The sequence below is a fragment of the Semicossyphus pulcher genome, unplaced genomic scaffold, assembly GCF_022749685.1.
Source record: "Semicossyphus pulcher isolate SPU_LCO1_2020_fin unplaced genomic scaffold, fSemPul1.0.p SCAF_21, whole genome shotgun sequence".
Classification (NCBI taxonomy): Eukaryota; Metazoa; Chordata; class Actinopteri; order Labriformes; family Labridae; genus Semicossyphus; species Semicossyphus pulcher.
In genome coordinates, this window is record NW_027211695.1 from 4,135,271 (window position 1) to 4,162,112 (window position 26,842).

Here is a 26,842-nt window from a genome sequence, read left to right on the forward strand (position 1 = left end):
GTGTGTGTGTGTGTGTGTGTGTGCTTTCACAGGTAACTGTGGAAACCCATGCTGTGCATGCATGATCGTGCATATGTGACTGAGGCTCTGCAGATCACAAACCAGACAACACCCTTGTCGGGTATAAAAGATGATCTATGTAACACCTCTCTGCCTGTACTACTAACCCCCTACGGCAGCAATAGTTGCGAAGGCTTTGCATACTGTACACATTGTAGTTTTGCTGTTGGGATTCTCTCGTGTAAGATACTGCCAAAACGGTGACATTTTGCAAGCTCTGACTAATGTTACATTGTCTGCTAGCACCAGACGGTTGTTGTTTGCAGGCTTGATAAATGACCTGAAATTAGTTATTTTCCCTGAAAAACAGTGGCAGCCATGAGACATGCAACAGAGTGCAACTTTCCATGTAGGCTAATGTTTTGGTGTTTTTCCAGTGTCTTGCCCAAGGACACTTCGACACGCGAGGGATCGAACCCCCAATCTTCTGATTGAAAGACGACCGACTCTACCACTGAGCCACAGCCGCCCCTTTAGTACACACTAACACTATAGTAGACAAAGACTGGAAACTCCCTTTCAGGCCCCCCTCCACTGACCTTAAAACTGTGACATTATTGCAGTAGTTGCAGTACAAAATGTTCTGTATTTGTGTGCATGTAGGCAGCCCGATGTTCAATGCTTGCTGCATATCTGAATTGCTAGTTTATATGTTTGTGCATTTTAAGCCTCACCCTGGAGTCCTATTGGGGAGACCAAAAATCGACTACTCTACAATTAACCATCATAGCAAATTATTAACTCGTCTTAAAACATTCTACACAATTATGTAAACGTTGTATTTTATTTTAGCAAAGTTAATATTTTGTAAGTATGACTGACACAGTGCAACCTCCCAGCCCCCTCATACAGTACGGCCCACGGCAAACAGGAACTTAATGAAAAGTTCCAACTATAAAAACTGCATGTAGGCTGAATTCAGTGGTTTTCCCCAAAGACACCAATACATTGGCATTTAAAGAAACATAAATCAAAACAGAAACATGAATTTAAAGTCATTAGAAACAAATTGAGAGTTTAACTTGTAATTACAGAACAAACCTCCTGTGAGGTACGACGGCATACCTCTTGGTTCTGTGGGTTGGGAGATATGATTGAAGTTAAGTGTCTACATGCGTTGCCTCATACCCTCACAGCCTGTATTTAATATGTATTTATGATAGACAGCACACAGGGTTGGGAGCAGTTCACCGTGGCTTCATTACTCTATGCTAATCACAGCCAACGCCCGTCATTTCTCATTCACCACCGGCTTGTTGGAGCAAAGCCAAGTCCCAACTCCTCTGTTACAGTTTAAACATGCAACCGCTCAGCGCGCCAGCCGGCTGTATGTTATATTATTTTAAGGCTGGATCTCAAAATACTGTTGAGGCAAAGTTTCTTTGACAGGGAGATCTGAGGAATTTCTTTTGTTGACGTTGAGGCCTGGTGGTTTATAGTGACAGCATAGCCAACACAAAGTTTGTCAGTTTGCCCTAGTTTGAATGCACCGCATCTGTAGGCAACTGAGGGCAACTGGAGCTGCAGTGGCTCGGCGGATTAACACTTCAAAGGGGAGCGACAGCCAGCCAGCGCTGGTGCGAGTAACTGGTGCTAAAGCTGCACATGACTCCATGATGTACGCTGCTCTACCACATGTAACACATTTGTTTTATTATCCAGGAATAGTCTCATGTGTCACATGCGTCACCAATGATGTTTGTCAGTTGGTGACGTTGGAGTGCTATGAATCCTCCTCATATTTAAAGCACTAAATCATATCTATCATGCTTTGTTTGAATAGTGTTCAAGTGCTGCTCTGCAGTGGCTTCCGGTTATATTTAGAATAACTTTAAAAGCCCTCATTGGCATGGAGCGAGCTACATTGCGAACTCTCTCGTTAGCTATTTGCCTTCAGGAACACTGTGATCATCTGCTGCTGGATTAGTGGACATTAAGAGTAACATCCAACAGAAAATCAGGGATTCAGCCTTCGTCAATTCCCCCCCCAAAGCTATGGAAGGCTTCCTATAGATGGCAGGAAATCAAACTCGCTAAATACTTCAACAAAGAAGCTAAAAATGTGTGTTCATTCTAACCACCTTTTTTCCTCTCTATTCTGCAGCTGGGACAACTTACATCTTCGGGAGAGGCGGAGCCCTCATCACATATACCTGGCCACCCAACGACCGGCCGAGCACACGGGCAGACCGGCTGGCAGTGGGCTTCAGCACGCAGCTGAAGGAGGCTGTTCTGGTCAGGGTAGAGAGCGCCAAAGGACTGGGAGATTACCTGGAGCTGCACATAGTAAGAGACCGGGGATACTGATGGGGATCAAATGATTGGGGAATGCATTTTCTTGCTACATTCAGGCAGATGAATCACTGGGGAAAACCCAGACAGAAAAGTATCTGGGAAGGTGTAATCTGTCGGCTCGCGACTGGATTGAGTACGGGAAGTGTTCTGGTTTCCATTTGTGGTACGTTTGTAGTCTGAGTAGTATTTACCAAGCGCTAAACGCTGGCTAAACCGGACATGCCTGACATGTCTGCCATTCTAGCTCCTAGAAGCTATATCAGTCATCAGACTATAGCCGATGGGTTCAGAGATTAGGTAAGGTGAAACGGCTAAAAAGTGGGGTGCAGGTGTACGCTAAGGTAATCTGTCTAAGGAAGCTTGAGTAGATACTTGTTATAATAGCTGCTCAGCAGTGAGTCAGGGCCGGGCGTGTTGAAGACGAAGGAGGGAGAGGATGGAGATGATGAAAGAATGACCCACAAATACATGAGGGTCCATCAGCACAACTGCCAGCGCCAGAATTACTTAAATTAAAAATATCATTGAATTATGTGTATCGAACTCACAACCTCGGACGCAAAGGGAGTTAATCTAGTCATGGCTTTAATTTTAAAGCAGTAAAGACAAAATCTAAAATATATGTGTTTTATCTGAACATAGACATGTCTGTAATCCATTATAACAAAGATGCGTCACTCCTGAGGTGATGTTCTAAGATGTTTTTTCCATTGACTCTAATAGATTACAGGAGTTTGAATTAAAAGTAAAATTCTGTTTGGGACACACAATCCTGAAATTTACCTCAGCGCACCTACGATGACATCAAAATGTCGCTGTGGGCTCAATCGTTGGATCGTTTGTGGAAGACAGTCTGAAGATGCAGGGCAGCAAGTGTAGTTTCAATTGAGAAAAAATATGAGAGTAGAGCGGTTTAATCCGGTAAAATAAAATATAATCCAAAAAAAAGTAAAGTAAAATTTGAGTTTTGGAACAATCCTTAAAGGTTATAATTTGGTTCATGACAGGGTGTCGTTAAATCCCGTCTGAGAGCTGATGAATTTGATGAATTTTCTTCAAATGGCATTTACATTTTTTTACGTGTGTAAAGGGCGAGGGGTCAAGTAGAGGAATCCGCGTGTGCAGAAAATTACTAATCACCCGACAGCATTTCTCTTTATCCCCTGTCAAACTAGTTATTAGCCTCATCTCTGCGTTTATTGCTTTCATATGTTAGGCTTAAAGGTCATTTAAAACCATCTCTAATGATAGCTTTAAATGGCAATTAAGGGACAGCAGGCATTTAAAAATGCATTTACGCTCGCTCTAATTGTCTCATTGACCCCTGTGCTTCCTCTACCCAATATTACATTCATTTTCATTTTAATGGGGGCTTTTCTGTTAATTGCCAACTACGACCACACCTGGTGAATCTGCTACACTCATCATGTTGCTGGAGTCACACAATTGTACATCAACGGATTCACAACAACAGTGCTGTACTGTACCACCTGGTCGAAAGGATTCTTGCAGTACACTATCTTAAAGTACGCAGCGATAAGACACTATCACTGTTGTCTACACTGATCTACACTCTGCCATCTGCGCAAGTGTGTTAAAGGCGTATGTGTGTGATCAAACCACTCCAACATCCCACTGACCCCAATTTGTTTGGTCTGACCATGCCTGGAAGCGACAGGAACATGGTTGACCTCAGGTCACTTCTCATCCACTGCTGCGTAAACTGAGAGGGACAGAGCAAGGGATGATGGGAAAGAGAGAGGGATAGGTGAAAGAGTGCATGGACTGGTAGGTAGATCGAGTAGGTCAAGGCCGATTTGAATGCTCTTAATGAACGGGTTACATAATGATAATGTCTGTAAGGATGGAAGATAACATTTTGTAATGCAGTGGGCATGACGAATGATGCCGGGGTTGATGTAGCAAAGTTCAACTTCAAAAGTATTAAATGGTCAATTACTGTCATTTCTTGTGACATTTCTGTAGCGTCTGAAGATCCAAAGTGTTGTTTAGAAGGTCACATGTGACTAAACCAATGGGCCATAGAAATATCAGTGGCATATCATAGAATAGCAAGTGCCCATATGTCCTCATTGACCTCTAGTTTCTCTCCATGTAGATTGTTTAAGTTTGACCATCTCTGAGACTTTTGCCACCACAACAAATACAATGGAAGTTAATGGAATTTCATTGCAGCAGTCTTCTTTTGCAGACCTCTCTGTTACTGGAGCAACTTTTAACCTTAAGAAATAGTTCCCAATAGAACTGTCCTAACAAGAGACAGTTACTGGAATGTGGTATATCTGCCGAATTTTCAGTGTGCTATAAATGCTGTGAGCACCACAAACAAAAATGTCACTAGCCTCCAGCTATTGGGTTGTCCCAAGAAACCCGGGGAAATATGCCACCAGATGTTAACTTCCCTAACCTTAACCTGATCCTTAACCTACATTCATCTTTTCAAGTGTTTGAGGTGAGCCATGCCTCCACTCTGTTTGCATCTGCCCATTGCTCACGATCACTCATCAATCAAGGTTTTGTTTGCTCCTCTCTCAGCTGCATCTTCTCTATCTAACTTCTTTCATTTACTCCTTCATTCCCTCATGTCTGGCCCGTTCGTTCTCTCTCTTTCTCTCTCTCTCTCACACACACACACACACATCAGCAAGTCTGATTCACCAGCCCGGCTCCTCTGCTCCCATTCCAATTACATTTCATTTGCTGCCGTTCCTCCCGAGTCGCTCCCCTAAATGACTCTGTTCAGCCCGTGGTGGGTGTTTGGGTGATGTTAATTATTCCCATCTCTCTTTGAGGGGAGAAGTACAGGCAAATTAGACCTGAGAACCCGGGAGTCACGGCCCCATATCATCTCACCTGATGGGGGCCTCGCGGACCCAATCAAACTACAAAATAGCGTTACGTTCAAACAGTGATGGTGGCCTTGGGGTTCAATACCTGGGGCCTTGTTCATTGCGCTGGCCAGTGGTTCACAAATAGCATTTTACTTTTCACTCCAGGTTAGCTTGTTAGGTGGACTGTAATGGGATTTCAAAGATTGCTATGCTCACTAACACTGTTTTAAGTGGTTATGAACAATTCTGAGATAATGTATTGTTTTGCTGAGATTACCTGGATTTCCGCACTTTGAGAGCAGACATTACTTCCACATCAACCATCACACTAAAGTTTTTATGTAATGTCAAGTTGATTGTTTTGTTGAGTCAGCGGCCCAAACCTTATGATCATACCAGCTTCCTGTCATTACAGGATATGACATGCCACATGGGTTCTTTCTCTGTCCATCTAACTACCAATATTGGCATTGGTTGGCGCAACTGATGATAACATGCCAAACCTCTCAAACCATCCTTCTCTTTCTGCTTTACTAGGCTTCCACATCTTTAATGCCACTACCCCCTTCATTTCTGTCAGCTGGCACAACTTTGCTTGCTAGATCCTCTTCACATGCTGTCATCAAACCCTGGGATTGCAGAAGTTCTAGGACAAGGTCCTTGAGAAAGCACATACCATCTCCTTAGAAGACATTGATACACGTCCCTAATTATTTACTGTGGGTGTGTCTGAAAGTGCTGAAAACTTTCTTGTTGACATTTGGCGAGTTCTTTGAGATCTCATTATTTGGAATATGCCATGGGAATGACTCATCGTGAGCACACCAAGCATGACTGTGCATATTGTCTTTGCTTTGCAGTATTGCTCATAAGTCTCTTAGGATTCTCTGTTGTTCAGGTTAGGGAATATCCAACATTAGTAAAGCAAGAACAGCTGGATTAGCAGTCTGGTCTTAAATGAAATTTGCTGTTCATCCATTCGACTTCATCAGTTCTGCACACTGGTGGGGAGTTCCTCTGTATTTAATCTCCCACGGAAGTTAAATACCACAGAACTCCCCGAGAGTCGGTAGAACTCATTAAGCCTCTTGGATGAATGGGGAAATATTTTCAAGAGTACTCCACCATTTGCATTTTACTTACTATGCTCAGATGAACGTGTTGGTAGCTCGTAACTCCCAAGTTATGCATTGGTTTGAATAAGCAATGACTGTGGTTGGTTTTTTGCATCATACATCAATTCATTCCCAAGTATTGGACCTCGGTCAAGCCTGATCTTTATTCAAGGGTGTTTTCTTGTCTTGGATGTGAATGGTCTAAGGTGAGTTCCAAGGTGTTTTGGTCAAAGTCACCCAACTTAGTGCCATTTTCTGTTGGAGGCTGCGGGCTTTGTTTGAAAGCTCAGGGTCAAGATCTTTGGACCCTCGGTGGTCTATGGTGTTGGATGTGTACCGCCTTCCCCAACATTCTCTGATTTAGCACTGGCTCCTGGTGAATGAGTTTGGCTGCTAACCAGCTAATGTTGTTCGCTGTTCTTGTCTTCTGTCCTATAAACACCATGGTCCAGATCCAAGGTACATTGGTCAAGTGATTACTCCTTAATCTGTCGTCTGAGGAACTAAGAGAGACTTGTTTGAAAACTCCCGGGCTTAAGAGCTTCTTAAGTGGACCTTACAATTAGCTTTTTGTCTCCGAGGATAGGAACTGTAAAACTTTGTCAATTTTGGAGTCAGTATTGAAACATTGAATATTCCCCATTAAAGAAGAACATAGACAACTTGTATTACTTCAGAGAAAAAGTGTTGTCTCTGATTTAGTGTTAAGTATGGCCCCTCGTCTCCACAATGTCTTCCACGGGATGTTAGCTCTGCAGGACTGAAAAAATGGTCATTTGGGAGGTCAGGACATCATTTTTGCCAATCTTCATGACATTTCCAGCGTCAGGGCCTGGGGTGTGAGATTCAGGGAATGAAAGGTTCAGACAGATATGGAGGTGGGCTGATAGCTAAATCTTCCATCAGCGGTTGCTGGAAAAGGTAGATGTCCTTGCAAGACCTTGGAACCCATTTTTTTTTCTTTTTGGGACTTTTCTGCCATAAAACCATATGAAACTATTGTCAATCATTTTTTTTAAAGAAGAATGCCATTTGTATTCGATAAATGTGTTGTCTTTCATCATGGGACAGCCTACAGTATTTGTTGATGATCCACAAAATGCTGTTTTGACACCAAAACTGGGTCTACATGTGACCCAAGACGTGTCCTAAGAAGCCCAAACATGTCCCCCTGTAGCTTAATGTTGGCAACAGTGATACAATTGTGTGGTACTATTTTATAGGTGGTGCACTGGTCAGTATGAACGTTGTGTACACACACCTGCCCTATCCTTACCAGAAGGTGGTGTGAAAGCTGCACTTGTGTGGTCTTGTCTGATGTGTTTCCTCACAATCATACGCAAGCGAAGGTAACACAAGCACTTCTTTTGCGCTGCCTTGATCCGTCCAAGTTGGGGGGGTTTCAAATTAGAAATCTGGGCATGCAAGAAGTTCTGCCTTAGTTGGATTTTAACCTTGTATAAATAGCTGTATAATGATTATTGGCCCCTACAGGGCTCCTATTAGAGAGTCACCAGGTGGAGTTAAACTAATTATCAATTACTGAAATAGAAACACTCAAAACACATACTGTACGTGTGACTATAAACATCCTCTCCAGCTCAATGATGAATAAAAGGCTTCAAAATTGTTATCACACATTAGCTACAAACAGAAATAGGCTCATGCAGTAGGAATGTAATAAGCCAGCCAAATGCCAATGAGAGTGGCAGCTAGCATCCATTAGCTGTATTTATATACATAGAGAGAGACTCCAATATTACATTGCCTTTGACTACTGTGCAGGATTCCTCTGTTTGCTTAAGTAACTGATATAATAAAATACAATACAGTCCTCACGGTCTCCATAATGTGCGGGATTCGCAACAGCCTGTTCTTTCAGTTTGTTACAATACCTTGTAATTCTCCCTTGTCCAAAAGAGTTAAGTGACTATAAATTTAACTTGTCTAGAGGGCCCTCGCACAAAACTTTAGCTATCTTCAGCTTTATGACTCATCAGGTATAAATAGAAATTACCATGCAGGTCCTTTAATCCAAACAGAAGTAATATTCCTTTCTTAAGACTCAGTCTTTCAAGTAGCTGTTCTCACCCACGGCTATAAAGGCACAAAAAAAAGAAACCTGAGCGGCAAATTGGGGTTATTTGTTATGCACAGAGAGATGAGTCATTAATGAAGAAAGGAGCAAATATCAGAGCCATTCTCTTCATGAGCTCCTCGTAAACTTTCCAAATAGCCTGACAGATGGCTGCATAAAGTTGTAACAGTTTGGATGCACCTTGCAGACTTGTACAATCTTTTTTAATATACTTTTTTTTAGTAATGTCTGTTTGTATTTATTGCCGTTCTCACAGGCACCGCTCACATTTGACAGTCATTACATTTACGGCTGGCAAGTTGTCGCACTAACTGCTCTGTGGGAAGTGTCTCATCTGCAGTTATGGGCCGGTGCACAGCGCACAGCGCGCCTCGCCGAGTACCTCCATCACTGGCTGTCCGATCCCAGCTCATAGCATTAAATAAGGGCTGCCTTTGATTACCAGTTAGGGAGCCATCTTTCACTGCAACTGTCCACTTTGAGCAGAGAGGGAGAGGGGATAGCAAAAGGGACTATATTTTCTCCTCTTGACCCTAGCCTTACCCCTCCACCTGCATGTGACAAATGCTGACTGGGAGTGGAATAGAGAGGGACCGCACAGTCGAGTGTTCATGCTTCTCAACACAGGCTTCTTTTGGTCAGCATCCCCACGGTCAAATGGTGAAGTGCAGTATCTGACTTCATTAGCTTCCCCGTGATCTCTTTTCGTGTCAGTGCTTGCTAATGAGACAAAAACCTACTCTTTTTTTCCGGATGTACGAGCACCACCCTCACTTTTTTTCGTTCCCTGACAACCACAGGTTATCTGTCAAAGGCTCAGGCCAGCAACTCTTTAATTATAAGGTTGAAAAATGTGATCTGACGTTTGACGGCGGCCTGGGACAAGATGAGTGGCGAGTGGAACGGGCTGGATGGAGAGCTTTGAGGGTGTGAGTGGGGAGCCAAGAGATGCTGGCGTCAGATAAAGGCAGATGGTGATGCGGATAAAACTGTCAGAGAGATGCAGAGGCTTTTATCCTCTACTCGCCGCCCCCTGGTAACACAGACACACATTTGCACACAGAGGGATGCATGTGTGAATGCACACAAACACACACACACATTACCCCTTTGCTCCTAACTAGATGTCAGTAGCAAAAAGAGTTACATGCTGCTCTCAGGTGCCAGCTATCTGCCAGACTTGCACATTTGCAAGGACACCTTCACAGGACATGTAAGATAAGCCCTGGTGCTTACTTTAATACAACCACACAATTTACAAAGGCAGCCCTACTCTACCACACACAGAGGCTCAGATCAGCTGCCTTACAACAGGGATGGTGAAGGACCATTTCTTTGCAATGTCGCTGCCCTAAGCATTTTACTCAACACGTTCTCACTCCAAAATCAACAAAGTAGCTAGGCTTCAAAGTATGACATTCTAGGTACCAAGTAAGCGATAATGGATAAGCGATGTATAGTTAGATTTTCAAATTAAAGGTAGCCTAAAAATATTTATGACTTTTGGTCGGGATGCACAATATTAACGGCACGTTATCGATATCTGCGGATTATGGCTTGAAAATGACATCGGCATCGGCAGATATGTCATTTTTTGCCGATATTTCCCACCGATAAAACAACGCTTTAATTCTGCTTAAATGCTCGATGATTTCCTAGAAGCTTGACGTAATTCTACGACATTAACTCAACAACAAGTCCGGGCATGTCTCCCTCACTGCCGTGTTTCGGGCGGATGCTGCATTCAGGTGCACTCAGAAACGTGAGTGATCAGACACGTGACCTTTTGTACAACGCCTCTTCCGTCAAGCGTGAAGAAGGGTGCAAGATGTCTTTTGGATATGCAGCAATCATTTAAAGGTGGTTAACGATGAGAAACAGCTGCAGTTTGATTATGTTAAGTCACTTCAACTACGTCAAGTAACTAACGCTTCATATATGATGTAACTAACATACGAACATTACATAATTTACGTATGTTACATAAGTTGAAAAGAACCCAAATTCTTAAAATAAATCAACATGTACTATACGTTTCATGCCGGAGTCGAACCCTGGATTTCGTTAATGAAAGTCATGACCCATAGGTAGCCCCTTACTGCTACCCCAAGCGGGCCTTAGCGCTCTTTATACTACATTATCTGACCTAAACGCCACATTAAAACAATAACGTAGAGCAGCATATTGGGCCAATCACCAAAGAGCAGGTTTTGACATGTTGGGAGTGATAACTGCTTATACATAACGCTAGACGCTGAAGCTGTTGTCTTAGATGTCACACCTTCTGTCGAATAAAGCACACACTGGAGCAGACTATGCTGGCAATATTTGGATCTTTATACATCAGCAAAGCCTGCTCAATGTTGTGCCTTTTGTTTGCCTTAATGGGGGATCTCTGCATAAAGCGCCTTATTAATCCCACCCTCTCTCCCACACCTTTTTTTAAATAGGTGTCACTTCTCCATCCTCCGCCCCTTCATCTTGTCAAGAGGGTAAAAGGCAAACATGCAGGGAGGGACAGAGGGATGAAGCGTGGAGAACAATTGAGGGAGAACGGGAGGCATTGCTTTGATGAATGCAGCTGCCTCGCAAAGGGGAGCGTGGGCCGCCGTCAGTAATGAGATCGGGTCCTGGTGGGTTTGGCAGGGTCTCTCTCCTCAGCCGGCGGGAGCCTGACAGCATATCGATTAATCCTTCCCTTTCGCATCACTAATTAATTGTCCCTGTGGGTGGGGGGGTGGGGGCGCGACAGGACGGGAGCCGAATGTGGGGGTGATTCTACCTTGGAGGTTTTTATCATGGGTGGCTAACTTTGGATGGACAAGGGGATTAGGAGCTAGACCTTCCTGTAAATCCCACCTACTTCATATCTTACCGTTCATAACTGAAATCCATTCACTTGACTGGCGACTCTTGTGGAGGGCAGCACTCAGCGTGGGTTTAATCGTTGCCTCGGAGGCCTAACTCTGAGCACACATCAGTCTTCTTCGGATGACCATTTTTACGCAGTCCCTCAGCTCGCACCTGTTTGGTCATTCGTCTTGATTTTTAGATGCAAGGCACTTCACAAATCAAAGAAGTAACTCAATACAGCTGAAGTGTGCAGCGAGCCTCACTTCATTATGTGGCTTTGTTAGTTTGTCAGATCTAAATGTAAATGGCCTATTAGAAGGTAATTTATTTAGCCGACTGTGCAGCAGCTGAGGGAACAAAAGGGTACATCTATACTGATTACAAACTATTGGAAAGTCTTGCTTCACTGCACTGGATTGAGGCATTTCAAGTACATACTGTATAGGATTAATCACTGTGACTTTGCACTAACAGCAGCAGTCACTTCTGGGTAAATAACTGCAGATAGATATACATAACTATGTAAAATCATACAGAAATAAACTTCTTTATTTCTTTTGTAATTTCCAGCTCTACATTTAAGGTTGAAACGAACTTATCTGATGTTTCTGCTGTACTTATTCTATTTACTACAATGCTTTGCTAGCAGCAACATCTCAGCCCCACACCTTCTGCTAAACATTAAGCCATAAACAGTGATTATTTTAGTCATATATTATAGTGTCCCTCTCTTTGCCGGGTAAAGCTAACACCATTAGCTTGCCAGCTTTAATGCTCTACAGTTATGACTGTTCGCCTTGCAATGCTAAATCCATCATGTTCATGGAAGCAAATCTGAAAAACCCGCACCTTTCCTCACTCTCTATTAGTTCATGGCATCTCCATTTACAACTCGTCCCACTTTTTCTTCATGCCACTAAAATGTCACAAGGTTCTTCTACCCATTACCCATGTGATGATGTTGAAATTTCGGCAAACTTAAGACCCGTTAATTAAAGTCAATCACAAGTTTCTTTTTCTGTAAACAATGCAGCACACGGAAAAGGAAGTGTTAACTGGAAGTTGTTAATCGCCAACGCTGGCTACACCGAACACGCCCCGGCACGTTCACCGTCGTCCCCAGAGGCTATATCGTCGTCAGACTATCGCCGATGGGATCCGAGATTGCACTTACCCATACCAGAACAAGCAATGTTGTGGTGGTGTTATGGTGAAGAGTACCTGATGGATGTGTGGTCTGAAGCGCAATGTGATTTAAAACTCTCACAGAAAATAGCAGCCTATATGATACAGTCCTGATTGACTCTTGAAAAAGATGCACTTAAGAAGTAATGGATGAAATCTCACATTAGAGATGTAACAGTTGAGGACACCAGTTTGGTTTGCACACTTATCGTAATGTAATCCTTCCAATTTGTGGACTCGCTTAGGCTAGCCTCCATCTGCAGAGGCTTTTGTCCAAGGAGAGTTACACATCAAATGGTGGTGTGTCTTTTGAAACTGACAGGAGCTGAACACCCTGAGATCATTAAATCAGAAGCAATCCTGGCTTATAGTTTAAATACATGTGTGATGCTAACTAATGATAGGTCCATAAAATACATAATAATTGTTAACAAGGTGGCCTCTGCTATCTTTACTGCCTGTAGGTCACTGTACTTGTAGCTCACACTGGCTACAGTATGTATCCTGTGAGAGCAAAGTGGTGGATGGGCTTTCCAGATCAATAAGCTATTAGGGTCCGGGAGAGCAGGCCTGTCTGTACGGTTTCAGTCCAGCCTCTAATGATCACCTGGAAGAAGAAAACTACCCTGCTTCTATTCTGTCTTGTCATTGTCTTCCACCTTCTTTGTATCCCCTGTCCACCTCTGCAGGCTGTTCTCATTCACTGTTTGTATTTAAACTGTACTTCCTATATATCCCACTTAATTGAGAGACAATTTGCAACCATCTGCAGCTGTATTAGACACCCAAAGTCACTGCTCCAGCTGTCTCGCATAGGGGAGGTCAGGTAATGTTGTAGAAACACTAATGAGGTCTGCTTAGGGTTGTAGTCAGGGGTGATGGATGGGTCATGCAGAACTTTCACCCAGGCGACCGTGATGCAACTCCCATGTGAAGGATTTAGTTCATATTTAAACCAAACTTTAACAGGAAGTTTTTGTCTCTAAACGTAACGAAACCAACCATTAACCACGCGGTAAAACAGATGAAAGCAGACTTACAGACAGACGCTAACTGGCACCTTATACGGCAACTAAACTGCTGCTTTAAAGCAGATGTTAAAGAGGATGCTTAAAGGTAACTTACAGTAGACACTAAGGAGTAACCTGAAACAGGCGCTCAAGGGTATGAAAGGATACCTTAAAACATTAACCAAAGGAAACCCTGCTTAAAGCTACCTTAACATAAACACCAAAGCTTACATTGAAACAGAAAATAGATACGTGCTGCCTTGTCTGCCTGTATGAGACCAAAAAGGGGGCGTGTGAAGCATCTGTATTTAATGACCAGGGATAAGAACATAGTAAACATTTGTAGGATTTTGGACCACTGCAGACTGCAACAGCTGCATACACTAACATGATGCATACGTTGTGTTTTCATATGCATTGAGATGCATTGCACTGACTGTGTTGTCTTCTTTGCTTGTGTCAATTAACATTTCATGTGCAGCGTGTTGTGTTTCCTGCATGTGTTTTTAACCTCGGAATAAAGACATTACTCTAATATTACTACATGAAGGAGGTTAAAGTCCCTCCAGTGAAACTCAAGTGTTTAACCTTGTACACATCTTCATGTGGTGTTTCTCACGTGCTACAAGACTCATCAGGGACAACATAAGCAGTCATCTCCACGGCTGGGCCTGTCTGCTTTTAAACTGCGGTGCACCAAGGACAGGCTGAACTACACGTTTTCAAATTGGCAGGGGTTTGAAGGAGCCAATCCCGTTAATGGACAGGGTGACGCTAAACATATCATTATGTGCAACCTATGGGCTCATTTCACAGCGGACATATTTATATGCAGCAGGAGGAAAAGCACAGGTGTTAATAATAACTTTAACAATGGTTCTGTGCTATGCAGGTGTCTGAGAAAGCCATGACAGGCAGTCAGCATGCACACAACCAGGAGCAGGAAATTGAAGCAGCTAAATGGTATACAGCCATCATTATTGCTACTATAAATACCTGTGCTTTTCCTATTGTTGGATGTAAAACTGTCCACTGTGAAAAAGGCCTATTGGCAGCCACTACTACGCTAACGTTACTACTAGTAATTACTACATTTTAAGCTAGCTAAGTTTCAACAAGTTGCCACTGAATGATGGCAGAGACGTGTTTTGTTTCCGCGATGCAGGGGGCGGTTTGACATTTCCATAGTGGGCGGGGACTATGCTGATTCAGGAATCTTTAATGAGGGAGGAGGAGGAGATGCCTTGGGAGGATTTTTACAAGGTAATTAAACGTCTTAAAACATGACTGGAGCTGGTCTTTAAGAAAAATATGTATACTAATAGATCCCAACAATCCCAATATTCAAGTAAATGAAGACGAGGAAGTAGTAGAAGCAAGGAATCAGGAGAAAGAAGGGCAGATAGACATTGAGTATGTGAGGAGATGGAGAGGGGGAAAAAAGAAGAGTACATTCATCCAGTGTACTTTGTCTTTAGTGAGTCGCCCTGAGGAGGCGAGCACTGAGGTCCTTTCCAAATGTCACCCGCTGCACATCCAGCCCTCAGCTCCCTCCGGATCCACTTTAGCTGAGCCTCCCGGCGCTCGCTGCAATAAGCGGCGGGCAAACACAGACGGGACAACCCCATTTATTCAACGCAACTCTGAATCCATCCCAACATTACTCCTTATAAATTATGCCTTCATTTGCATTCTGATTCGTCCAAACTGACTCTTTCTGCTGCTGCTGCTATTAATGATTCTCTGTGACTAATACACTAATTTTCTGTGTGAATGCACAGGTGTCTGCACTGCTCCGAATGCTCTCATTAAAACAACTCTGCTCGTAGTGCTGACACGCGCGTGAATTGCAGAATTACCCTTAAACAAACTATTTCCCGCAGCGCCTGTATGCAAACTCATAGATTCCTGATGTAAGACATTTCTAATTATGTACTTAGTTTCATTAAAAGCTGCCTGTTAGCATTTTTAGCTCACACTTTTTGGACTTTGGCTGACCCTTACGTCTCCTCTCCTGTTTGATTCAGCACCCCATCCATAATTCATCCCTGCCCTTTCAGTGAAAGTTTGGCCATCGACTTTCTGTACTCTTTTAATAAAGCTTATGTCTTCTATTGATTGTAAAACCGCTATGAGTCCATGCCCCCCTTTAATATATCAATCGACCACCAAATGAGCATCCTACATCACTTTTGGCCCACTTTCCTGGAACAAGAAGAATTTAAATCTGAGTGTTGCTCCGAGGAAAAACCAACACAGTTAGACTTTTCAGTGCTGACTCCGAGAAACCTGCTTTGAACTGCTTTGAAGCTCGTAGAATGGTGGTCAGCTTAAACCCAGAGATCTTTTTTTTCTGGATTTGTTCTTGCTCTTATCTCCGTGTTGAGTGCTTCGGGGAGGACGGTTCTACGCTGAACATGGCCGAACACAAAGGAAAGACTGAAAGTAGAGCAGGAAACTGATAAGTACAAAGAAAAACCGACTGAGGTGAAGGAAAAGCAAAAGAGCCGGAGAGAGGAAGATGGACTGTGATAGAATGTCTCGGAGGCCAAGAGAGGCAGCAAAGATGTTTACATCTGCTCAACCATGCAGAGCGCACATGTCTGTGTTTCCGAGCCCTCGGTTATCTACTCAAGGCAGCAATCATGAATGCATCCTTTCTCAGTCACCACTCTTAACTTTGCGGGTCCATCAACGATTCCGCTTTTGGCAGACCACTTCATTATTCAGTGCTTTTGTTGTTCGGAAAATGAACGCCATTAAGAATGAATGCGCGCAGCCGTCAGCATAAATTTGGTCAGAACTGAGAGTGGAGATCTTAAAAAGCGACCACTGTGGAGCGGAGATAAGACGAACACATTTCTTTTTTTCGACTGTAATTCCCTTTGAGGAATAAAAGAGCTCTTAATAGACGGCACAGCTGGTGTTCAGCAGTCAGTTAAGTTCCACAAAAGGAAGAATAATAGTCGGTCTGTAAGAACAGGAACACGGCAGTCACTGCGCCGCGATGTTCTTTTTCATTTACTGGGCTCAGACTTGGTCGTGTCATTAGGTGTGCAAGTGCTGCCACATGCACTGTGTGTGAGTGTTGGTGTGCAGGGTCCACAGGCCAAGTACTAACTGTTATTTGAGCACTTGGTCACTTGCCAATTAATTTCCGTTGCTTGGAGAGGGAACAAGAAGCTGAAGAGGGATGAGGAGACGGGGGACAGAAGAGCAAAGGTGGGAGACTAAAAAGAACAAATGACGCAATTTGTGTCTTTGTGTCAAACACATTACGGGTCATATGTTGGTGGTTTGGCATCCTTTCTGTCTGTAAAAGGGTTACACAAATAATGTGTTGGATTGGAAGTGACCATTAAAAAAAAATATTTTACCTTTATTTGACCAGGAAAAAGCTCTTGAGATTAAAAATGAACAAGACAGGCAGCTTTTTTGTAATCGTTCCATGTGAAGGGAGCAGCAAACTTGAACGCCTTTTTCCCCAGTTCAGTCCTGACCTTTGGGACAGACGGTACAAACAGGTCCTGTGACTGAAGCTTGTAAGCTCCTGCACTCTTCTGTCTGATGTAGTTTCGAAGGTAAGAGGGACGCATACCTACAATAGACAGTGTTTTAGTCTACGTGTGGACAAGGCAGACCATCCAACACAAGCATATAGAAACAGTGATGAGTAAGGGCTTTAAGACTGGTGATGAACCTCAGTGCTCCATGATGCACGACGTACAAAACATCGCTGTTTTTGTGAGTGGAGTCTGGTGGTTTTGAAGAGAGATATGTTACTGCCGTTTCTGATGTCTTGCCCAAATATTTCCGTCTCTGTAGCCATTATTCTGTATCCTTGTGCGACACAAAACAATGTGACCCTTTCAGGCAAACACAAAGACTTTTAGGAGAGGCACTTTGATCGGCCGCATCCGCCCGCAAGGATCACGCTGCAGCCATTACGGTAGACGACCCTTACAGCGTTTCAGAACATTTGGGTCAACGGTTTTGTACGGTTTTGTTCTGTACTAGGACTCGCAAAAGGTAACAATTTTAGAGAACAAGAAGAAGTCTAATGATGGAACAATTTTATAGTTATTTGCCCAAACATAAACTGGACTGTCACAGTCCCTCCTTGAGATAAATATGAGTCGTTTTAAGTGACTGAGTGGATGTAATTTGCCACCCCTCTGCCAATTCTGGTGAGTTTTGGTCTTCCAGTTTTTGCTGCGTGAAAGAAAGAGAAGCAAGGAGCAGAACACGGACAGAACAATAGTGCTGCAGAGGTCAACATCGCTGCTTTGACCCTGAAGATTATGACTCTTGAAACTCTTAGCCAAGAGAATAGAATATCCAATAACTCGGTGATTCTAGTGGCCAAAACCAAGACAGTATTATGGAATCTAAAAGCAAGAAAGGAAAATGTCCCTTTATCGCTCACACTGAGCCCATCAACCTCTTCTCTTTTCAATTTTTTCTCCTCCATGGGTCGAGGAGTAGTTTCACCAGTAATCCATCCCCGCAGATATGAGCGACTGAGGTTTTAGCTCAGCGAGCAGCCAGAGAAGTCGACTGTCCTGCCTCCCTCTCTCCCTTTCCCCGAGAGATGAAATCCTGTTGTCAGACCTGCGATAACCGATGCATGATGGCCCCCGAGGTCTGTGCAAACCTGTCGCAGAGGCCTTCCTTTGGATGTTCACTTCTGAATCTTTCATGCGCTATCATCCCGCCCGATAAGGTGCAAATAGGATCCGTTTGCTGCAGCTGCTGTATTGCTGTGGTAAATCTGCTGTAAAGACTCTTTTTTTCGGTCGGTTTGAAGGGAAAGTGGTGATGGAGTCGGAGAAAGGTGTGGAAACATGTATGTGGTTAACTTGTCAGCGCACAATAACTCCCTCGTATAGATCCATCCTCACTCTTTCATGTATGGCGTGTTCAGTGTTTCGGTATCACAGTATGAAGATATCAGTTATTGTGACATAAATACTCATACATTTTGCAGCAGCTAAGTGCTCTCTTTTCTCACTCAATCCTCCTCGTCCTCCTTTCAACAACAATCTGTCTGCCTGTCAGTTTGCAAGACGGCACATATTCATCGACCGCATCCTCTTTTGTGTCTTTTGTGTCAGAATTGGCTCTGAATTTGATCACAGATGGAAAGGGAAGGGTGGGGGGAAAAAAATAGTGTAGCTCTCATTGACTTTGATTCATTTCGGCTGCCGTTTAGCATCTCACGCTTCCCCCTTGGGAGGGGGTCAGTCGGAGGGGATCTACACGAGAAGCCAAGGCTGCAAATGTCTCCCAAAAATGAAAAAAAAAAAGGCTTTTGTTTTCTTTAGCTTGCATTCACACGGGCTGCGTGAATCGAGGACCTGAAGACGAGGAAGATCATTTCTTTTGTGACACGTTTATGAGACGTGAAAAAAAAAAGAAATCAGCAACACAACAAAATAAAAAACTGTCAGAGCGATGACATTTAGACGAGTGAGGAATCTGTGAGCCACCGAGCCGCACGCTCGCACACACTTTATATTTAGGGGAAGTAAAGCCACAGGGGAGGAACCTCTAATAAGTGATTGAAAGATTGGTGCCAGCGAATTATTCCTGCACAATTTAGGAGGAGAAGGAAGTTCATCATTCATTCATTGGCTGCTGCTTCTGGGAATTGAGTCTGCCGCCATTTCTCAGGTTGTTCCGGTGGGTTCGGGACAATCAGACGCAAGAATCAGCAACAGCCTTCAGTCATTTGGATTATAACCACACCCGCTCTGCTTTTCCATCCTCCTATACGAATTGCTTGAGTGCAAATTAAAAGCTTCTCTGCTGGATGAAAAAGGAATTTGATCATAATTTTCTGGCGGAAGACAAAGAAAAAATGTCTCCCACAAGTAAGCTGTGAGCTTAAATTGCATCCGGCAACCAGGAGCTGCAGAACGTGGACATCATTAGAAGTGTTTGAAGCTCCTTTTAAAATTTTAATTTGGCAGGGAGAATTGATAGCTGCTGCAAGCTGGTTATAGTTATTCTTATTTGTTCCCTCATTTCCCCACTCTCTGTGTTTCTAATGCCTTTATTTCATCCGCTTTTTCTTCTCTTCCACTCCCTCTTTGCTGAGTCAGTGCTTGTACTTACATAGAGCCAGGCTTCAGAATGATGTGCTGAATAAGTACCCTTATATCTGTAGCTGATGTAGCAAAAGGGCTGAGGGAGAGTTGGTGCAAGTAAGGCAGGCAGAAGTCTCCACTTTGACTCTAATGAGGGTAGGAAACAGTTTTTATAGAGCGCCCAAAAAGGGAAATGTGCTGACTTTATTTCAGCAAAAGCTGTGATGTGAGACGTTTAGAGACGTGGGCAGATTAGCAAATGTATCCGCAGCGGCAGATAATCTGACATTTTCTACCGTATCTGTAGAGTTAAAGAGGATACTTGGCAGTGGCTCATTTTGGTTGCACAAGAAGTCCATTACAAGACTTGGGACCACTCCCAATTACCCCGCTTGTCCTAACCACTTGGCCCCTCCATTTTGCCCGTAGTGAACAGTGTGCTGTTTCTTCTGGGATCATTTAGCCCTCAAAACGGCCGTGCAGTTGGATCGTTTCAGATGCAATTTCAAACAGAAAATTCCCAAAATGCTTTGCAAATTGAGGCCCTGTACTTCAGAAAATTGTTCTCTATCTTGGCAAAGTAGCCCACATATTTAAAAATTGTCATGTAAGTAATTTAGAACGCAGCTAACATTAATTGAGATTAAATTTAATCGTGCAGCTCTTCTAGACACTCTGATTGATCAATTTCTGATAGTAAAGCGAGGTGTGCCCTCACCCGCGTCGGGAGAGCTGGTACTGAGTGAGTGACTGAGTAAGTGATTTGTGTATCTCGAGTTCAGGTCAGGGAACTTGACTCAGACTTGACTTGAGGCATGATGACTCAGATGATGCATGTGTTCATAAGTTTGAATGTTAGCTGTTAAATATAAAAAGTTTCTGTCTAAATATCAAGTATGTACGCAGCCATCTGGGAATCATGATTGGACGACTCAGAAAGCTCCCTGTTAAGTTACTGTCATGATTAGACGACTGGCTGTCAGTCAAACTCCTCGCTATGGCAACACGCAACATCAGAGCCCCCAAAGAGAAACCTCATCAGTCGTACTCGTTACTACTCAACACGGTCTCAGAGCAGACCATCATTATGGCTGCTTCTGTGCCATGAGTCATCACTTTTAAACAGCGAAATACTGACAGCTAGACGACAACGTCACACACAAAACAAAGCCCAAAAAGTGATGGGGAGGGAATATTAAATAAATAAGCTATTTGTTTTTGCTTTGATTACATTTATTTCACTGAATATCAATAAAAGGGAGACATGTACACCCAAGAAACATTTTGGTTTTAACTGGTTTAGTTCTTTCAAACAACTTCTTTTGCAAATTACTTCTGAAAATCACTTTCAATATTCCAAACCAAATCCAGCTCCATATCGGAAGAAAAAAACTATCAGGAAGAAAAAAATCATGTAATGATAAGTAGACGAGTAGGGAGTTGGGGAGAGGACTAACCCAGAAATGGCATAGCAGAGCTCTCAATATGAGAAAGCTGACTAATTCATATATCTTCATATAATACACATACAAGTCATTGTCATACTTTTTGGACAGGTTATACAGGTAATTGGCCAATAATATCATTATTAGACGGGTTACTAATACCTTGTCTTTTGTCTTTATAAAGACCGGATACTGCAGGTCAGAGTGCTGGATGTTGGGTGGAAAAAAAGTGACTTGACTTGGAACTGACCTTGCCTTAACTTGGTAGAGTTGGTCGTCTTTCAGTTGGAAGGTCGGAGGGTCAGCTCCCTCAGGCTATGTCGAAGTGTCCTTGGGCAAGACACTGAACCCCAAATTGCTCCTGGTGGCATAGCCATCGGGTATGAATGTGTTAACTGACTGACAGTTGGGCACTTTATGTAGCAGCCTCTGCTGTCAGTGTATGATGAATGGGTGAATGTGACATGGTTGCAAAGAGTAGAAAAGCGCTATATCAGCACAGTCCATTTACCATCCATTTACCTTAACTTGACATAACCTGTCCCTAGAAAAAATTACTCAAGACTTTCTTGAGACTTGGATGAAATGACTTAGTGGAGATGAGGACTCGTGACTCCCGAGTCAGTAGAAGAGTTGTTTGTTTCCAATGACTGACTCACGGCTCGCACATCATCACAGCAAATTTACTCCATGCCTCAACAAAAATATTCAATACTCACAATGTTTCGATCCTACTTGGACCGTCATTGTGCAATGTGCATTTACCTTCACTCCCTCATACAGACAAGTGGCCCATTTCCTTGCTATAAATTGAACCCCCCCCAACCCCCCTAGCTCTGTTCTGACGGGCCACCACGCAGTCAAGGACAATCCTAAACTATGGGCAGAGCCAAGAGGTGGAATTGGGAATGAAACAACTGTGACTATTACGGGCATGTGGATCCATCCCACTCAACTAAGACTGGGGTAGTAGCCGTCAAGCTGTTCCTCTGCTCTGCAAAGAGCTGGGCCAACTCGAGGAGAAAAAAAAAAAAGGCGTGCTTGTTGGAGGCCTTCCCAGAGCAATTAGCTGAACCCACATGCCTGTTTGATTAATACACAGATGAAAATTAGCTTCTCGCAGCCCCTCTGCTGAGTCAAGGCCCCTCTCTTGGTGACCAGGTTGGATGTCAGTTTGCTCTTTGAGTCATCTACAGGGCATTTGTGGGGTGTAACATTCAGAAAAGCTTGTTAGATTTGTACGATCCACATCACTGCTACTGAAGCATGATAAATGGACGCGGAGGCAGACCACAGTCATCTGTGTTGACAAATGAAGCTTTTTCCCTCGTCTTGCTTACCCCACCTGCTCGCTGGTTTACATCCCCACGCAATCTTTGCTCAGTCAACCGGGGCGCAATCCATACGCATCTGACAGATAGGGCATAGTTATCAAAGCTGGCAGTCCCAATAATTAGAAAAAGGCAATAGTGGAGGCAGAGCAGACCATTTCCCTGATGGATTAACAGCAATAGCTTACAGCAGCGTTCCAGAGCTGTTTACACTGGCAGTCATAAGGCAGATGTATTGAGCATCAGTAATGCCTTCCACTGGATTCACTTGATCAAAAGCAATCGCCAGCTAATCAACAGATGTAATGGCGTACAGCGGTCTGCTTCCAAAAGCAGCAGATGTATTATCATCAGTGAGAAAATAAGATGCATAAACAACGAGCACTTCTTGGCCAGTCGGACTCTGTCTCTCTCTTTCATTCACACACACACACACAGGAACAGACTCGCACACTGCAACCCACCTGGGAGGGACGATCTGAGTACTGTGATGCCAGAGAAGACGCAGACACCCAGGAGCTATTCTGAGGCCCCCACCTGCTGTTTAAACATGGCCCAGATCAGTGAGTGCTCTCTGGGTCAGATGGCCGTGGGTGGCGCCTCTCAGCTCTGGTTACCCCCCCGCCAGGTTTGCAGCTGTGTGTGAGGGATCCCGCTGCACTTTGTCTGGCCTTCATTGGTTGGTGCTTAAGGCTCAAAACTAGCATGCCTCTTTCATCTAACATGGAGAACGCTCAGCGCTGACACGACCTTCAACGGAGTTACATTACTGTTGACACCAGTATCCCTGGGGTTGGAGGGTCTAGAGGAAAGTCTGCAACACACTCAACATCACATACACACACAAACACGCATAAAGACACATGCTTCATAAATCTCTCCATGCTGGAGGCTGTCACGGCGGGGTATCGATGCCACGCCTGCCACCACAATTAGCTGCACATCTGGCTCGGTGATTGAGGGAGCCGGCCAGACAGCTGGTACAGCACCAGCGGTGTTTAATGTGCAAATCTGGACGAGTGGGCGCAGTCTGAGAGGGGGGGGGGGTCAGAGGTGGCTGAAAGTTAGCCACTGAATCAGTTGTTAAATGAAACGTGTGGCAAATAGCCTGAATATACACCTACAAGTCCTGATGCCAGTAAATGATCGCTGCTGTGTGTGAGACTCAGCTGTACAGGGAGGGTGTCAGATCTGCACGTAAACCAACAGTGCACACATTTCACTGAATTTCAGTCACGATCGTCTCTTTCTGTCCGTGCTCAGCCGGGTGAAACAAATAGCAGGAAAGGTTATTCTGGTAATTGGCTCAGTGATTAGTAAAGCACAGGTGTATCAGGGAGTTGGTGGAAGATTGCTTTCAGAGAGGAGATTCACATGCCTGCTGAATAATATTTGTGATGTAACCTACCTTCACATCTCATGACCCCTGTCGGTGTGACCGTGGGTGTGTTTATGGATATAAAAAGAGTGTCGGGTGGGGTGAGAGTTATGATAAGAAAGAGAGAGGTGGTGCTGGTGCATGTGGTTGAGCCTAGGTGTAATTGAGACGTGCAGATGTCTGACGCTATTCAGAGTTTAAGTTGTCCGTATATGGGTCCATTTAAAGAACTATTTTTCTGACTACAGAGAGAGCAGGTCTTACTTAATGGTATTTTAGTGCATACACCTCCAACACATGAGTAAGTAATGTTTTATTCTCTTTAATAAGTTAGATTTTAAATCTTATACCATGCCATCGAGCAGTGGCTCTCAGTTGGCCTCGCTTCAGGAACCACCACCACCTCCTTTTGGGACAAATCGTGACCCAAATTTCAGATTCTTTTCAACCACTCAAATATATTTAATGAAAAATGGTGCAGTTTGGACCTGAGACGGAGCGAAAACATCACAGTATGTCAGCCTCACAAAAGACAACAGTACAGTAGTGAAGAAAAATGGTGGCAGAGCATAAGGGGAAAATATTCCCTTTACTTAAATATGCTAAAAACTGCAGCATAAATGCAACCACTAGGGCTCGTCATGTTTCAGGAATGTAACTGTAGCTGAGATTACCCAATTAGTGAATACATGGAGGGTAACTAAACTAGACTACTACTGTACACATGTTAAAGGAAACCTATGTCCTTCAAAATAAAAGCACAGCATCAACTTTAAGCTGCAATTGGGACCTTTGCTGTGTTAAAACTCAAAGATCTTCATGCAAATAAATGTCTTTTAAGTCACTATCTATCGCCGAATGAGGTAACACAATGGTGATTGAGCCTATGGCCCACTGATGAAAGCCTTTGCATTTGCAGTATTACAGACAGGCGCCCAGTTAGTGACGCGTTTTCCATCACCCAGCAGTGGTTGGTCTGCCAGAGAGGGTAGGCGGATTTAAGCGGCTGTTTTTCCGGCCTCTGCAAGTGTTGCGAGTAAACAGTAATCTACTATGGCTGAACAAACAAAGAAAAGATGGATGACTACAGATACAACTTCAACAAGAAGTGAAAATCCAAAGAAAAAGAAACTCGACGCTCAGATGGAGCAAACAGTCTGAAAAGGAAAGCGAGTGTCAGTGAGGAAAATCAAGAGTTACAACCGGAGCCAACCGTGGACGTCACACATGCAACACCGTCTGGATATCTTGGAAGTGTGCTCCCGCAATTACCGTTTATCGCCACAGATGGCGCTAAAGAGAACGAATCTTCGAGATTACAACTTTAAAGACAATTTGAAAGTAGTTATTGAGGCAATTAACGGTTTAGGACATATTTGCTTAGGTGACAAAACAAATGAGAAGTCGGGTCATTTTCTGATAGACTTAAATAAAATCTAACTTATTTTTGCAAACAGTGGAGTCCCCTGCTGGTCGTTGGATGTAATGCAGCTTTAAATAAGCGTTGACTGTATTGCTCCGGGCCAAATCGTCATGCAGGAAAAGATTTAAGTATGCTCCCTATCTGTTAGAAAGCATCATAATATCATGAAGAGGGGGCAAAGTTACCCCTTAATTCCTAATTCTCTGTTAAAGTACAATGAGAGGCCACACATTAACACTAAGATGGCGTGATTGGCCATTGAAGGGTGTAAATGCCTCCTTGTGAAGCTGAGAGGAGGTGAGCACCTCCCCATCAAGCATTACCGAGCCCCGGCTCTTAATTATCCCCGGGAATGATGAAAATGAAACAGAAACAGTAAAGATGGAATCATAGCCGTGGCGGCGGCTGGGTCATTTAGCCAATCATTTACAAAATGAGATCCCCCCCTGCTCGGTTCTCAGCCGTATTAGAAAGTTTAATGCCTGTCTGGACTGATAAAGCGAGATAAGGTCGCACTAATCTGCCGGTTATATAGGGCCAGGTATTGTGAGGGGTGTGGTCACAGACACACAGACACCTCTGTTGTATTTAGTGTTCTACCGGTCTAAGACAGACGGGGACAAATACTTTAAGGCGACACCCTTTTGCAAAGTCTCCTAATCATACATTAAAGTGTCAAGAGACATAAATGACGAAGCATTCCGTTTTACAATCAGTGGTCCTCAGAGGAGGCCTCCCTGAAAAGCGCCATCTGCAGAATCTAAACACTTCATTAAAGTATCCTCCAGGTGCGTTCCCTTACACTTAAACTAATAAATGTATGCAGCCATATTGCTTTTATTCTAAAAGGATGTTAACATATGCCAGTGTCTCCTTACTATCGGCGTTTAAGATGCAGCGCTCGTCGTGCGCTCCCTGTTGGCTAGTGAAGTGGAGAAATTCCCTCAGTAAACACAAAAGTTAAAGAAGCTTTAATTATACTGTAAACTTGCTCCCAGTGTCCTACAGCAGCACGCTGTAGTCTGTTGCTTTGATGCTATTAGCGATGATATAAGCGGTGCTTGTTGTGATGGTGCTGATCCCCTCTGATTACTGGAAGTGACGTCACAGACGCCGGCCGTGGGCTCTCGGATGTTTAACGGCAGCTATTTTGCAAGAGGGAAAGGAATGTCGAGAGAGTTGACTTTGAATCTTATGGGAATCATGTAATGTCAAAGCAGCAACATCTGATGAAACAGCAGCCCCTGAATGCATCCTTTCTTGTGCCGCCCCTTGTTATGCATTTCAGCAAAGAGACGAAAGCATCCACATTCTCGTTTTATCCGTCCTGTCTCCGCTTGCATCCAAACATAAGCCGACTAGACTGTCAAAGCGAGGACATTACCTGCGTTTGAGAGAGAGGCTCGACTTGGACAGTCTCTGAGCGCCGGAATATGGTGCATGTTATAAACATAAGCAGACAGACAGAAATCCCCCCACACAGCCCGAATCAGCGTCTTCTGCAGAGCAGCTGTCGTTGACCTTCATGTCACTCGTCTGTGTGTGTGTGTTTGTAACACGTCGAGGCCCAGACTGTCCCGCAGCAAGGCTTCAGACGAGGCCTTTCTCACCTTGTCGGTGTCACTCGGCGTGGGTTAGTGTCAGCCAAGGCCAGGGTGTCATGTAGCCTTTCAGTCTGTATCAAAGTCAGGATGGATGCAACCTGCCT

At 43.8% G+C, this 26,842-nt stretch overlaps 1 protein-coding gene across 11 annotated transcripts in view; it reads left to right on the forward strand.

Annotated features, from left to right (window-relative positions):
- The window catches only part of nrxn2b (neurexin 2b), a 699,408-nt gene that overhangs the window by 562,791 nt on the left and 109,775 nt on the right, over positions 1–26,842 (forward strand). For all 11 annotated transcript variants that reach the window (XM_069671763.1, XM_069671760.1, XM_069671756.1 and 8 more), the window contains one exon: positions 2,165–2,346. In XM_069671763.1, the coding sequence (XP_069527864.1) occupies positions 2,165–2,346 (182 nt within the window). The remainder of the gene's footprint in view (positions 1–2,164; positions 2,347–26,842) is intronic.